Source organism: Myiozetetes cayanensis, unplaced genomic scaffold (genome assembly GCF_022539395.1).
Source record: "Myiozetetes cayanensis isolate MyiCay16 unplaced genomic scaffold, myiCay2020 scf5-8, whole genome shotgun sequence".
NCBI classification, from domain to species: Eukaryota; Metazoa; Chordata; class Aves; order Passeriformes; family Tyrannidae; genus Myiozetetes; species Myiozetetes cayanensis.
In genome coordinates, this window is record NW_026087742.1 from 82,537,074 (window position 1) to 82,549,037 (window position 11,964).

At 39.9% G+C, this 11,964-nt stretch overlaps 1 protein-coding gene across 2 annotated transcripts in view; it reads left to right on the forward strand.

Annotated features, from left to right (window-relative positions):
* The window catches only part of P2RY8 (P2Y receptor family member 8), a 32,660-nt gene extending 28,371 nt beyond the window's left edge, over positions 1 to 4,289 (forward strand). For both annotated transcript variants that reach the window (XM_050333874.1, XM_050333873.1), the window contains one exon: positions 295 to 4,289. In XM_050333874.1, coding sequence (XP_050189831.1) covers positions 363 to 1,436 — 1,074 coding nt within the window. In that variant the 5' untranslated portion in view covers positions 295 to 362 and the 3' untranslated portion in view covers positions 1,437 to 4,289. The remainder of the gene's footprint in view (positions 1 to 294) is intronic.
* The last annotated feature ends 7,675 nt before the right edge of the window (positions 4,290 to 11,964 follow it).

The following is an 11,964-nucleotide window of genomic DNA, read 5'->3' on the forward strand; positions in this document are numbered from 1 at the left end:
TAAAGGTTGGACTTGATGATCTTGGATGTCTTTTCCAGCCTTAATGATTCTATGATTCTAAGTATTAGAAAGCCATTTAGCAGGGAAAAAGTAGCTGTTTAAAGATAGGAAGAAGTGAGACTGGCAAAACACCACTGTGATTTGGAGGGAGGAGAAAGTTTTCAGAAGGTAATTTTAATAGATTCAGTACATTCAGAGAAAATCTGACAAACTACTTAGTTCATTATTGGAAGGACTATATTCTTAATTTCTGTGTTGATGTATTGCTTTTCTCACTTAACATTTCTCCTCTAGGTTTTGAAGTCAAGTGTTTATGACATGATCCAGCTGACTTACAGGGATCAACAACCCCCTTGTGAATAATGGTTAAAAACGGATCCCACCTGGACGCTTTGACACTGGCAATGCTCCAGAATAAAACTGTCTCCATCACCCTCCCAGTTGTGTATACAGTGGTGGCTCTGATCAGCATCCCTGGCAACTTGTTCTCCCTTTGGGTGCTCTGCTGGCACATCAAACCCAAAACACCTTCTGTTATCTTCATGATCAACCTAAGCATCACGGACCTCATGCTGGCCAGCTGCTTTCCCTTCCAGATTTCTTATCACTTCCAGAGCAATCACTGGACCTTTGGCAAGACTCTTTGCAGCCTTGTGACTGTGATGTTCTACTCCAACATGTATTCTTCCATACTGACCATGACCTTCATCAGCATTGAGCGGTACATGGGTGTGGTATACCCGATGAAGTTGATCAAGTGGAGAAGAAAAAGATATGCCTTTGCTGCCTGTCTAGCTATGTGGATTTTCTTGCTACTAGCCTTTTACCCATTAGAAAGCACAGATCTGACCTATGAAGTGAAAGAATTGGGGATTATAACCTGTTTTGATATCCTAAAATGGGATATGCTGCCCAACTTTGCAGCCTGGGTAGCTTTTCTCCTCACTCTATTTGTCCTGCTCTTCCTGATCCCTTTCATTGTAACAGTTGGATGCTATATTGGCATCATTCGGAAGCTAATTCAGACATCAAACAGATATGGTAACAGGCAGAAGACTAGATCCATCTACCTGGCGACAATTGTCCTTCTGGTATTCATCACTTGCTTTGCCCCCAACAACTTTATCCTACTTGCGCATATGATCATCCGCCTATTTTACGAGAGCAGTTTGTACCCTGCCTACAAGCTCACCTTGTGCCTCAGTTGCTTCAACAACTGCATAGATCCCTTCATTTATTATTTTGCATCCAAAGAATTTTACCAGAAATTCATGCAAGTGTTTCGCCCTAAGGTACTGCTCAGCGACAGCTTAGAAAACAGAAGGGAAAGTTTATTCTCTGGCAGGACCATGTCAGCCAGGTCAATGTCAAGTGGACCTATGGATGGGTTAGAGGGAGTAAAAGTCTATTTGCAAAGGCAGGAAAGTGTTTTTTAGTTTTAGACATCCCTGGAAGAAAGACACCTGTGAGATTCGTGAATTAACAAAGAAGATATTTCCTTTTGAATGGCTACTCTCAAAATACCTGGCTTTTGTGACAGAACTCAATCTATACTTATATTGCACATCCTACTTCAGTATTTTCTGGTAAAAAATGGAAGCGTTAAAGGAACTGAGTTTATTCAAGAAGGCACTGAAGCAAACCCAACATTAATAATTAGGGGTTGGCTTGGACGTAGCCCTACCGCATGAGACCAAAGGATAAGTTTAGGACAAAAGTTACTTTCAGGTTGTACGATAAGGTTTAACCAAAGACTCGTGATTCTCAGTGACTGTGAATTATTGCTGTACATGAATTAGAGCATACACTGAAGCTGGGTTTGGGGCAAGGGGGTTGTTTTTTTAAGCAACATGCTCGGCTTTGGGTTTGTTGGGGGTTTTTTTGCTTGTTTTGGTTTTTGGGGTTTTTTATGTATTCTTTCTCTCTTGTTGTATTTCTATAAAAGAATGAATAAAAGTAGCATGTCATTTTACCATTAATTCATAATGCATAGCCACTGTGAATTCACCACAACACTCACCCAACAGTTTATCAGAACCAAACCACACTGACATTTGAAAAGGTTAGGTTGACGCATACTATTTATTTCAATTTTATACAGCAATATATCTCATGTAAGAAAAGGAAAGCTAGAACTAATAATGTTTGCAACTAATTCAGCTGCTGAGTGGATTATATTTTAATTTATTGAAGTTAGTAATTTCTCAGGACTGCAGGGAGAATTTAAAAAAAAAACCAAACAAATTTTCTCACATTAACATGTACTCTGGGGTATATGTAGAAGAGCCATTCCTCTTAGCAGAGAATTTAGCTTCATATAATGCATGGGCAATGATTTTATCTTCCTTACAATGATGGTGTGGATTATTAACCAGATTTTCAGCTGGATAAAAGAGAATTCAGCCATAGACTGGAGAGTGACTCTGTGCCAGTAGAAACCAGCTGAAAACCCATCCCTATGGCCAGATGTCAGAAACAGGTATCTTTCAGGCAGGCAAACAGAAAGAAGAAGAGAAAAAGGAAAGTAAGGCATGAAAATGAGAGCTGTACCAAATACCCTGATAATAGGTTACAGCAGGTGGGTTGTGCAGTCCTGTGTTTGGAGTGCTTCTCTGAAATAGCCTTCTCCACCTTGTTTGCACATACCATGCCATGTTTTTCTTTTAATTCTTCTCACATCTCAACAACTGCCTGTGTGCTTGGAACGACAACAGCAGACCATACACTGGGGAAAGAAAAAGGCAAAGTTTTCCCTGCAGTATTTACAGCTTTTTGCCTACCTCTAGCCCTCATTGATAGTGGAGAGCCAAAATACATCTGAGAGTGCTAGACAAGTTTTCCCTCACAAGCGAGACAAAGCTATACAGTATCCTTTTGCGGCACTGCAACACCCAAGGTCCCTAAAGTCTGTCATTTTTCTTTCAGTATAACATAATTAAAACACAATTTTCCACCACTGATCACCATGAATGTGTTCATGACAAATGTTGGAAAACCACAAAACACACCATGAAATATTTATATGTCCTACCTTTTGCTAAAGTATCATCAGTTTTTGGAGAAGAATAAACAGGAGTGGACCTAGTACTACTTTACCAGACCTAGTAAAGCCAATGGGAACATTCAATGTTTTGAGAAATTTCAAGTGTTAGTTTTATTTGATCTTCACGTTTTCTGCCTACAAGGCCAACCTCAGTGATATATAAGCTGCCTAAACCTTCCCATCAATTTGCCTGGAAGACATCCTTCAGCATCCGCTTTCACAGAATTCAAGCTTTCTCACTGTCAAAATTGTTTAATTGTTTTCAGCATTTTTGCTGCAGGAGAAACTTTTTTGGAGGTTAAACTGAAATATATCTCTTTTTTTAAATATGCAAATGTTTTTACAATGAAAACCATTACCTCTCCTACCTCTAATGCATGCTCTGTTTGATCTTGAACCTGACCTGTGAGTGCATAGTCCCTCCTAAGATGTTCTTCAAAAAGATCTAAAAGGGAGAAACCTTCCACTTTGGACCTCAACTGTTATATTTTAAAAAAATACTGAAATGCTCCTTTTGCAAGAGAAAAAAGATGCTCACAACTAATTGAAAATGTTCTTTTTTCCATCCCTCCATCCTCACACAGCTCAACGTAGCCCTTCAGGTCTCTTCTGAAAATGTTTAAAAAGAAATAGGGAGAATGCCTCAGGTACAGATTCAGGTACATCTTCATATCAAGTAGCCTCTGGTTAGCTCAGATTAGGTGAAATTCCCATTTAGGACAGTGGGACTGTTCCTCGAGAAAGGAATATAAAAATGAACTGAACAACAGCAATCTTTTGAGCCTGATGGTGTATACTGGGAAGGCTTGGAGGGTTTTTTATTAGAGAGGAAGAGAATAAATTATTTTTAAAAGTGGCCCAATATATTGTTCTTTGATCCTAGAAACACATTCTTCTGGGGCATCACAAGAATAATGATTTCTACCTTCCTTGGACAGTGTGTGTGAGTTGACATTCACACACATATATATACAAATATATACACACACATAAATGTAGATTGTAATTTGTGAGGTTATTGAGAAGTTCATGTCTATGTCAGCTTCACTTTGGAGAATATGAGCCCTGGGCAACATGCTTACTCTGTAGTTAATGTAAATTTACTGAGAAGACAAGAATGTTTCTGTTTGTTTTGGAGGTTGGAGGGTTTATTGTGTTGTGGGGTTTTTTAATTATTGTATAGAAATTTAATCAATGAATATGCTTGAACTTTTGTGTACATAATAATAATAAAAATAATAATAAATAAAAAGGATGCTATTTAAAATTCACTCCCTTGTTTCCACCTGCCATGTGTGAAAAACTTCCAAACATAGAAGAGGGCAGGGAATCTGAGTTATGGAATAAAATTATTCTGTTTCATATTGTTATTGTGTTTTTTTAGATTTCTAGATTGTTTTAAGTCTCTTATTTTCCCCATGCGTTTTGAAGATTGATTTTTTTCTTAGCCCTTTTTTTTTTTTTAATGTATATCTTAAAACTTGATATTGTCATGGTCATAGCAAGTGATTTCAGTCACTCCTCATACGGTTTCCCCTCAAGGTCCTTCACCATCTTCGTTGCCTCCTTTGGATGCTCTCTAAGACCATAATATCTTTCTTATGCTGTGGTGCCCAAAACTGCACACAATATTCAATATTGTCACAGATAGCATCTACAAGGACTGGAAAAGACCAAGATAAGGGCATAAGGGATGATCTAAGAAATTAATATAAAATCTTACAAGTTAAATAGTTTAAGACTGTTCACCTCAGAAAAGAGACAATGTAATGTAGGTAGGAAAGAAGTCTACAAAATCCTCAGTGAAGTGGAAAATCTGATTTGGACGAGTTTCACTGCCTTTGGCCAAGCAATAACTTGGGAATAACATATTAACGAATGAGATCCAGTCTTCTTGCAATTCTAAGCAGCTGAAATATGTTATCAAATGAAAAGACTTTCAAACCTCTTTAGTTTTAAAACAAGATGTTCGGAGCTGCCAGACAGAATACTTTTCTAACTTTTAGCATAAATACCTCAACTCCCTTCTTGACTGTCTTAGCTCATGATGATGTTCTGCAGTCAGTCTTTTTCTTTTCCTTCTGCAGAAATTTTCAGCACATGGACACTCATGGTTCTCTTTCCCCGGTTTCTTCACCGCATGAACAGGCTCTGGTATGCCACAATGACTCATATGCAGAAAGTCAAGTGCACATGGTGTCCTGCTGGGGGCTACCAAGGCTAATTGTCTTTTGAAGTTTCATCCATTATGTTCCCAAACCTTAACTGCTGTTGTTGGATATGGTGAAGTACCATAAAAATGGAGAAGTGTTTTGTTGAGTCCCTCAAATCGGTAGAAATGTGAAGGTTTTGCTCCTCTGCTGTATACCTGAGCAGCTTTGTCAAAGAAGAAAGGACAACAGACTTAAGGGAGGTATAATCAGATTCAAGCAAGAGATGGGACAGGGGTTGCAAAAGTAACCTCTCTGGTAGCTGGACAGAGAAATACTGTAACCGACAGTCTGCAAAGAGACACAGAAAGTTAATGCCTGTGTTAGTCTCTCTGCAGTTAGAGAATGTCTGTAAATAGTTTTCTTCATAAACAGCCAGTTTAGTTTTAGAAACATGGAGCCTTTTCAACATTTAAAAAAAAAAAAAAAAAAAGTAAATCTCCAGATCTCTGCTGCAAGGAAAGGAATGTGATTAACAGACAAATAAACCACTACCTAGATACAGAGCAAACATCTCGTAGAGGGACTCAGATCTCTGGAAATGTGGGCTTGCCATGCACAAAAGGTGCAACTTATCTGATAAAATAGATACCCAAGTGTTGCCCTAAGTATCTTATTGCTTGGCAGCATTTATCTTGACTTCCTCCTCTGTTCCCTAAATTTTATGTGATATCTGCTTTGGTTATTGGTTGCATGCAGACATCCAGGTGTTGGTAGATCTCTGTGCTACCAGGGACCCACAACACAAAAGCAGTGTTGGTATCCCAGGACTGTTATCACTTTTTTCTTGACAGCTGTCTTGTATTTGGCCATCTTCATGCTTGTAACAGCAGGTTGTTTATCTGATGTAGGCTCATGACCTGGGTAATAATATTCCTGGGGACCTCAGCAAACATTTCAATAGGCTTCAGGTTTTTCTCACCTCCCCAGACTCACATGGCTTCAGAAAATAAAGGATAATATATAAGTTAAATGACTGGAAGCCTCTTCCCCTCAATTACCTCTACAAAGAGTCTGTCCACCTTCTGAATTAGAAGTTCTATATGGAGTGCAATGGCCTTTTCTCCCTCAAAAAGTTTCAGCGCTGCAATACTGATGGTTTGGTTTCTCCAGTTCTTCATTATTATCAACAGGCTGACATTTTTATCTTCCCCTGTTTCACCTGCATTCCATAGTAAATGCAGAATGCATCAGTATCTCACCCTATTTGCATGGGTAATGCAAACTGCTCTGTACACTTACACACAAAATGTCCATATGTTTGAGCTTTTAAATGAGGCAGTTCCCACATATTGCTGCTAAAACTAAACCTTTAAACAAGTACAAAAATAAGATACAATACAGCATATATTTTTTATTAAATTGATAAATCTTATCAGACTGAGAGGATAGAAGACAAAAATAAAGCCTTTATTCTGATACTATCTAAGCTTTTATTCCCATATTCAATAAAGTTATTTGGGTCATAGGGTAGAATTATTCTTAAAACCACAAAAATTTGCTGAAGTGGCCTTAACCTCTGTGGCAAACATATATTAGCACTTACTAGCATGCTTATGATGTCTCTTTATATCTCCAATATCAGTGTATCTCTTTCAAGATATTGCTAGACCTATTGGCATTAACATCATCTCTGATTGTCCCTAAATCATAGAATCATAGAATCATAGAATCAATAGGGTTGTAAAAGACCTCTGAGATCATCAAGTCTAATCCTTGATCCAACTCTGCTGTGGTTACCACACCATGGCACTCAGTGCCACATCCAGCCTCATCTTAAAAACCTCTAGGGACGGTGAATCCACCACCTCTCTGGGCAGGCCATTCCAATGCCTGATCACTCTCACTGTAAAAAATTTCTTCCTAATATGCAACCTAAACCTCCCCTGGCCCAGCTTAAGACCATGCCCTCTTGTCCTACTGCTGATTGCCTGGGAGAAGAGACTGACCTCCATCTGGATACAACCTCCTTTCGAGTAGCTGTAGAAAGTGATGAGGTCTCCCATAGCCTTCTCCAGCCTAAACAACCCCAGCTCCCTCAGCCTGTCCTCACAGGACTTGTGCTTGACTCCCTTCACCAGCCTGGTTGCTCTTCTCTGGACCTGCTCCAGCACCTCAGTGTCTTTCCTGAACTGAGGGGCTGAACTGGACACAATACTCCAGGTGTGGCCTCACCAGTGCTGAGTACAGGATCACTTCCCTGCTCCTGCTGGCCACACTTCCTGATCCAGGCCAGGATGCCACTGGCCTTCTTGGCCACCTGGACACACTGTTGGCTCATGTTCAGCCTCCTGTCAATCCAAACTCCCAGGTCCCTTTCCACCTGGCTGCTCTCCAGCCACTCTGCGCTCAGCCTGTCACTGCATTGGGTTGTTGTGACCAAAGTGCAGGACCTGGCACATACATGTACATACACGCACGGATATACAGTTATATAATGTAATCTTTATAATTAAAACTAGGAATCTGAGCGTTTGTGGTGTGTGGCCCTTAGTTCTTAAAAGTTACAGCTTTTTAGAGCTGCTTGAAAGTTAAAAGTTAGTGATAAAATGCGCAGGAAAATGACGGGATGCCCTGCCCTCTGGTGGAGATTTAGATAACAAGCAAGAGCTCCACAAACGTTCTCTGTCTTGGAGCCTCGGAAATTACTTTCCAGAAGAGCTGAGATTCAAGTTGAGACAATAAATATTCGCTTCTCTGTATCTTATTTTCATTTCCCCTAGCTTTATACCGTTATCTTTGCAGTTATCGTTATACTGTACAAGCAGAAGGAAGAATCGTTTTTCACACTTAGGCAACCATATATTTGCATCTTACATCATTCATCTGTACACACAGTTTTTATAAACACACACATATATATAGGATGTGTATACTACATAATATATACATACGTACATGCACATTTTCCCCCAAAATATTTTATGAGCTTTTTAACATGTTTTTCAAATATAAACAATTCACCAACTGTGGTCTTTATGGTCTGCTATGTTATTTCCTTTTGTCTAGAGATTATGTGAGTGTTAATGGGAGAGAGACCTGGGCAATGCTGCAGTTAGAGGTGAAACTGCCTGCAGAGCACAAATCAGCCATGTGTCTTAAGAGAGGCTCATGGGTTCAGTATAACCCACTGCCCCTCAAACACACAAATACACAGATATCTAGACATGTTGTGAGCAAACACCCTCCTGTCTCACTGATTACAGGCTTACTAGCTACTGCCCAATCTTCCCCTCTGAGGCTGCTCGTTGGCCTCACGCTAACAACATAGAGAAAGCAAGCTGCAGATCAGAAGTTGCTCTCAGCAGCAGACATTGGCTGTGGTAGCAGCTGGGAATGTCAGCACTGGAAGCATATATAATGTATGTAATATTGCTGCTATGTCATGTAAATTGGGATGTGCTTTCAGCACAAGATTTTATCCTGGGAGAGGCTATAGCACACATTTGATATCAAGTGGAAACCAGCAGCAAGTGTTCTTTTTTTTTTCTTCTACCCTACATTGCTGCTGTGGACCTGGCAGCTCGTCCTCTTGGAGAACAACCCTGTTGCTCTGTGCTCCCCTCGCTAGGATTTAGTTGTCTTCACAGTGAGATTTTTTCAAGGCTCTAGGCTCCTCCTCTTTGCAATACCTTTCCTGTGGCAGGAGCCACCGAACTGGGCAGACACATTTTCATTGGCAGAAATAGGCTCCTTGAAAGACCTGAGTCTGAGCTCTTTGAATTAATGAGGCTGTCCTAGAAAAGACAAGCTGCCCTGTGAAAGGTGAAATGCTCATTCCCTTCATAGCAACTTTATATCTAAGTCCCTAAGATTCACTAATTTCTTCACAGCGGAAAGGCATTATTCCCCAAACAAGGTGATCCTGTGCTTGCACAGGTGGCTCAGACAAACAATACACCCCAGTCGAAATACATGCACTCATTGCAATACATATAAAAGTTGGGATAAGAATTTGATGATCATGGTGTTTTTTACATGCTTGAAGGTGTTACTGTGATGGCCACAGAATAAATGCATAAGCAGAAAAGCAGAGAAGCCCAGAAAAAAAATATTGAGGAGAGGTTTCTGCAGTTCAGAGCTCTAATTGCTATTTTGCTTTTGTTCAAAATACCTTGGATATTTGAAAAAGTCAACAATTTCATAACCAACCTTGGACAAGCTAATCTTTGACTAGCACAGTCAGCCACGACAGAAATTTCACTGATAACTGCTGGTGTCACTGATCTTCACCTCGGTCATCTCACTGCAGCCTCACACTTGCTGTGCCTGACTCTTGCAAGGCTACTATGGAGCAGTTAGTAATCACTGCTTGTCAAACCTCTCCCACCCAGGGCAGTTTATGGGATGTGATTTAGCTTTTCACACAAGGTTGTCCGGTTTGACATTTAGACCAGTGTAAATAAGATATAAGTAATGTAAATGAAAACATGCATTTCAATAGCTTAGTGGTTTTGTCTTTTAAATAATCACTATTTGTCATGTAAGTTTAACAGAATAACAAATTTAATAATTATCACTCCTTAAAAATAATAATCCAAGAGTCATACCTCATTTTCTTCACATGAAAAACCTTTTTTATTAGTTTCCATTTTCAGGTATTGTCTGAACTTTCATGGAAAATTGTTGATGAACTTTTTATATTTGAAAAACAAATTTAAAAGTTCATAAAATATTTTTGGGAAATGTGTGTGTACATATTTCTCTTTAATTTATTTATTGGCTTATTTATTTATTTTACTTTCAGAAAGTCTGTTGTGCAAAGCAGAGGAGCAGCATCCAAGCTGAATTCAAGCAAGGGAAACAAATCTTGCTTGTCTTACTCTTCGGTTAATGGGACACTGCACCTAAGACAGGGGTTATGTCACATCTCTAAAGGCTGTACAGGTGACTGAAGACAGATCTGTGTTTGTTCCTGTCTGTCAAAATAAGCTGGCAGGAAAAGGTGTTCTTTCATGTCAAGTCCCTTCTTTATATATTTACATGGATTGGGATGGAGTCACAATTTCATTGCTTTGTTGCAGCTTCATGCCAGTGAAACTATCCTGGAAGACAAAATAAGGAAAAGGAGAAAACTGAGCCTGTTGGTTTGAGATGGAAAACCTTCCATTATCATCTTATTTCTCTGGAGTGTTTGATTTTAGTTTATATCATGCTTGCTTATATCCCGCATAAAGCAAGGTGTAGTATAGAAAGATGACTCTGGATAAGAAATGTGCCCCAAATTCTAGGAACATCCATACAGTTGCAATTTCCCTTTCTCAGGAAAGGGTCAGTATCGCAGTCACTTTGAAGCTGTACATGTATTAGGATTTACAATTAAGTTAAACTTGCAGGATTGCAATATTTTTTCAAGAGAAATAACGCCATATCTTTGCCCTATGTGTGCCAGGAAACACGTTTCTGCTACCTGATGAGATCCTTGTCCTTTAATTAAAAATTATATTAGTATCATATGAAAGATGATCTGGTTTTCATTTCTGTAGCATCTTTCAGGTGTCAGGAGATCCCATTATTCAATGCAAACTTTTGTTTAAATGACTCGATATATTTTTAATGCTAGAGGACACACTTCACTTTTTTCCTAGCCAACTGAAGGTAGGTGTTCTTTAAGAACAGAGAAAATATGCACCATCACATTAATTGCAAGTTATTGGAAATCAATCTGATGTTTTATATTCTTTTTCTAGTACTTTTTCTACTCAATAAAAAGGGTATAATTTCTCAAAAGGGTATAATTAAAATTTTATAATAATATGATAGGTGATGATAATAATAGAATCATAGAATGTTAAGGGTTGGAAGAAATCTTAAAGATCATCTAGTCCCAACTCCCCCATGCCATGGGCAGGGTCACTTCCCACTACACCACATAGTTCAAGGCCTTATTCAACCTGGCCTTGAACAGTGCCAGAGTTGGGGCATCCACAACCTACCTGGGCAACTTGTTCCAGCATCTTACCACCCTCACAGGAAAAAGACTTCCTCCTAATATCTAGTCTAAATCTTCACTCTTTTAGTTTGTACCCATTACTCCTTGTCCTGTCACTACACACCCTTGTGAAAAGTCCCTCTCTGGCTTCCCTGCAGGCCCTCTTCAGATACAGAAGGCTGCTGTGAGGTCTCCACGCAATCTTCCCTTCTCCAGGCTGAACAGCCCCAACTTTCTCAGCCTGTCTTTGTAGGGGAGGTGCTCCAGCCCCCGATCAACTTCATGGCTTCCTTTAGACTTGCTCAAACATTTCCATGTCCTTCTTATGTTGGGGTTTTTTTCTGACCTAAGAAATGCATGATAACACCTCTTTGCAAAATACTTCATGCCAGCATTAGTGGGGAGAAGGAGATGGGATGTAAAACATGGCTCCTGTGGTGGGCCCTGTACAGGTGTGCACTGGTGAGCCACAGCTTGACTACTGTGTTCAGTTCTGGGCCCCTCAATTCAGGAAGGACACTGAGGTTCTGGAGCAGGGCAATGAAGGCAGGGAAGGGTCTGGAGCACATGTCCTGTAAGGAGAGGCTGAGGGAGCTGGGGTTGTTTAGTCTGGAGAAGAGAAGGCTCAGGGGAGACCTCACTACTCTCTACAACTACCTGAAAGGAGGCTGTACTCAGGTGGTGGTTGGCCTCTTCTCCCAGGCAACAGTAGAGAGGACAAGAGAACATAATCTTGTGCCGTGCCAGGGTAGGTTTAGGTTGGACATCGGGAAGAATTT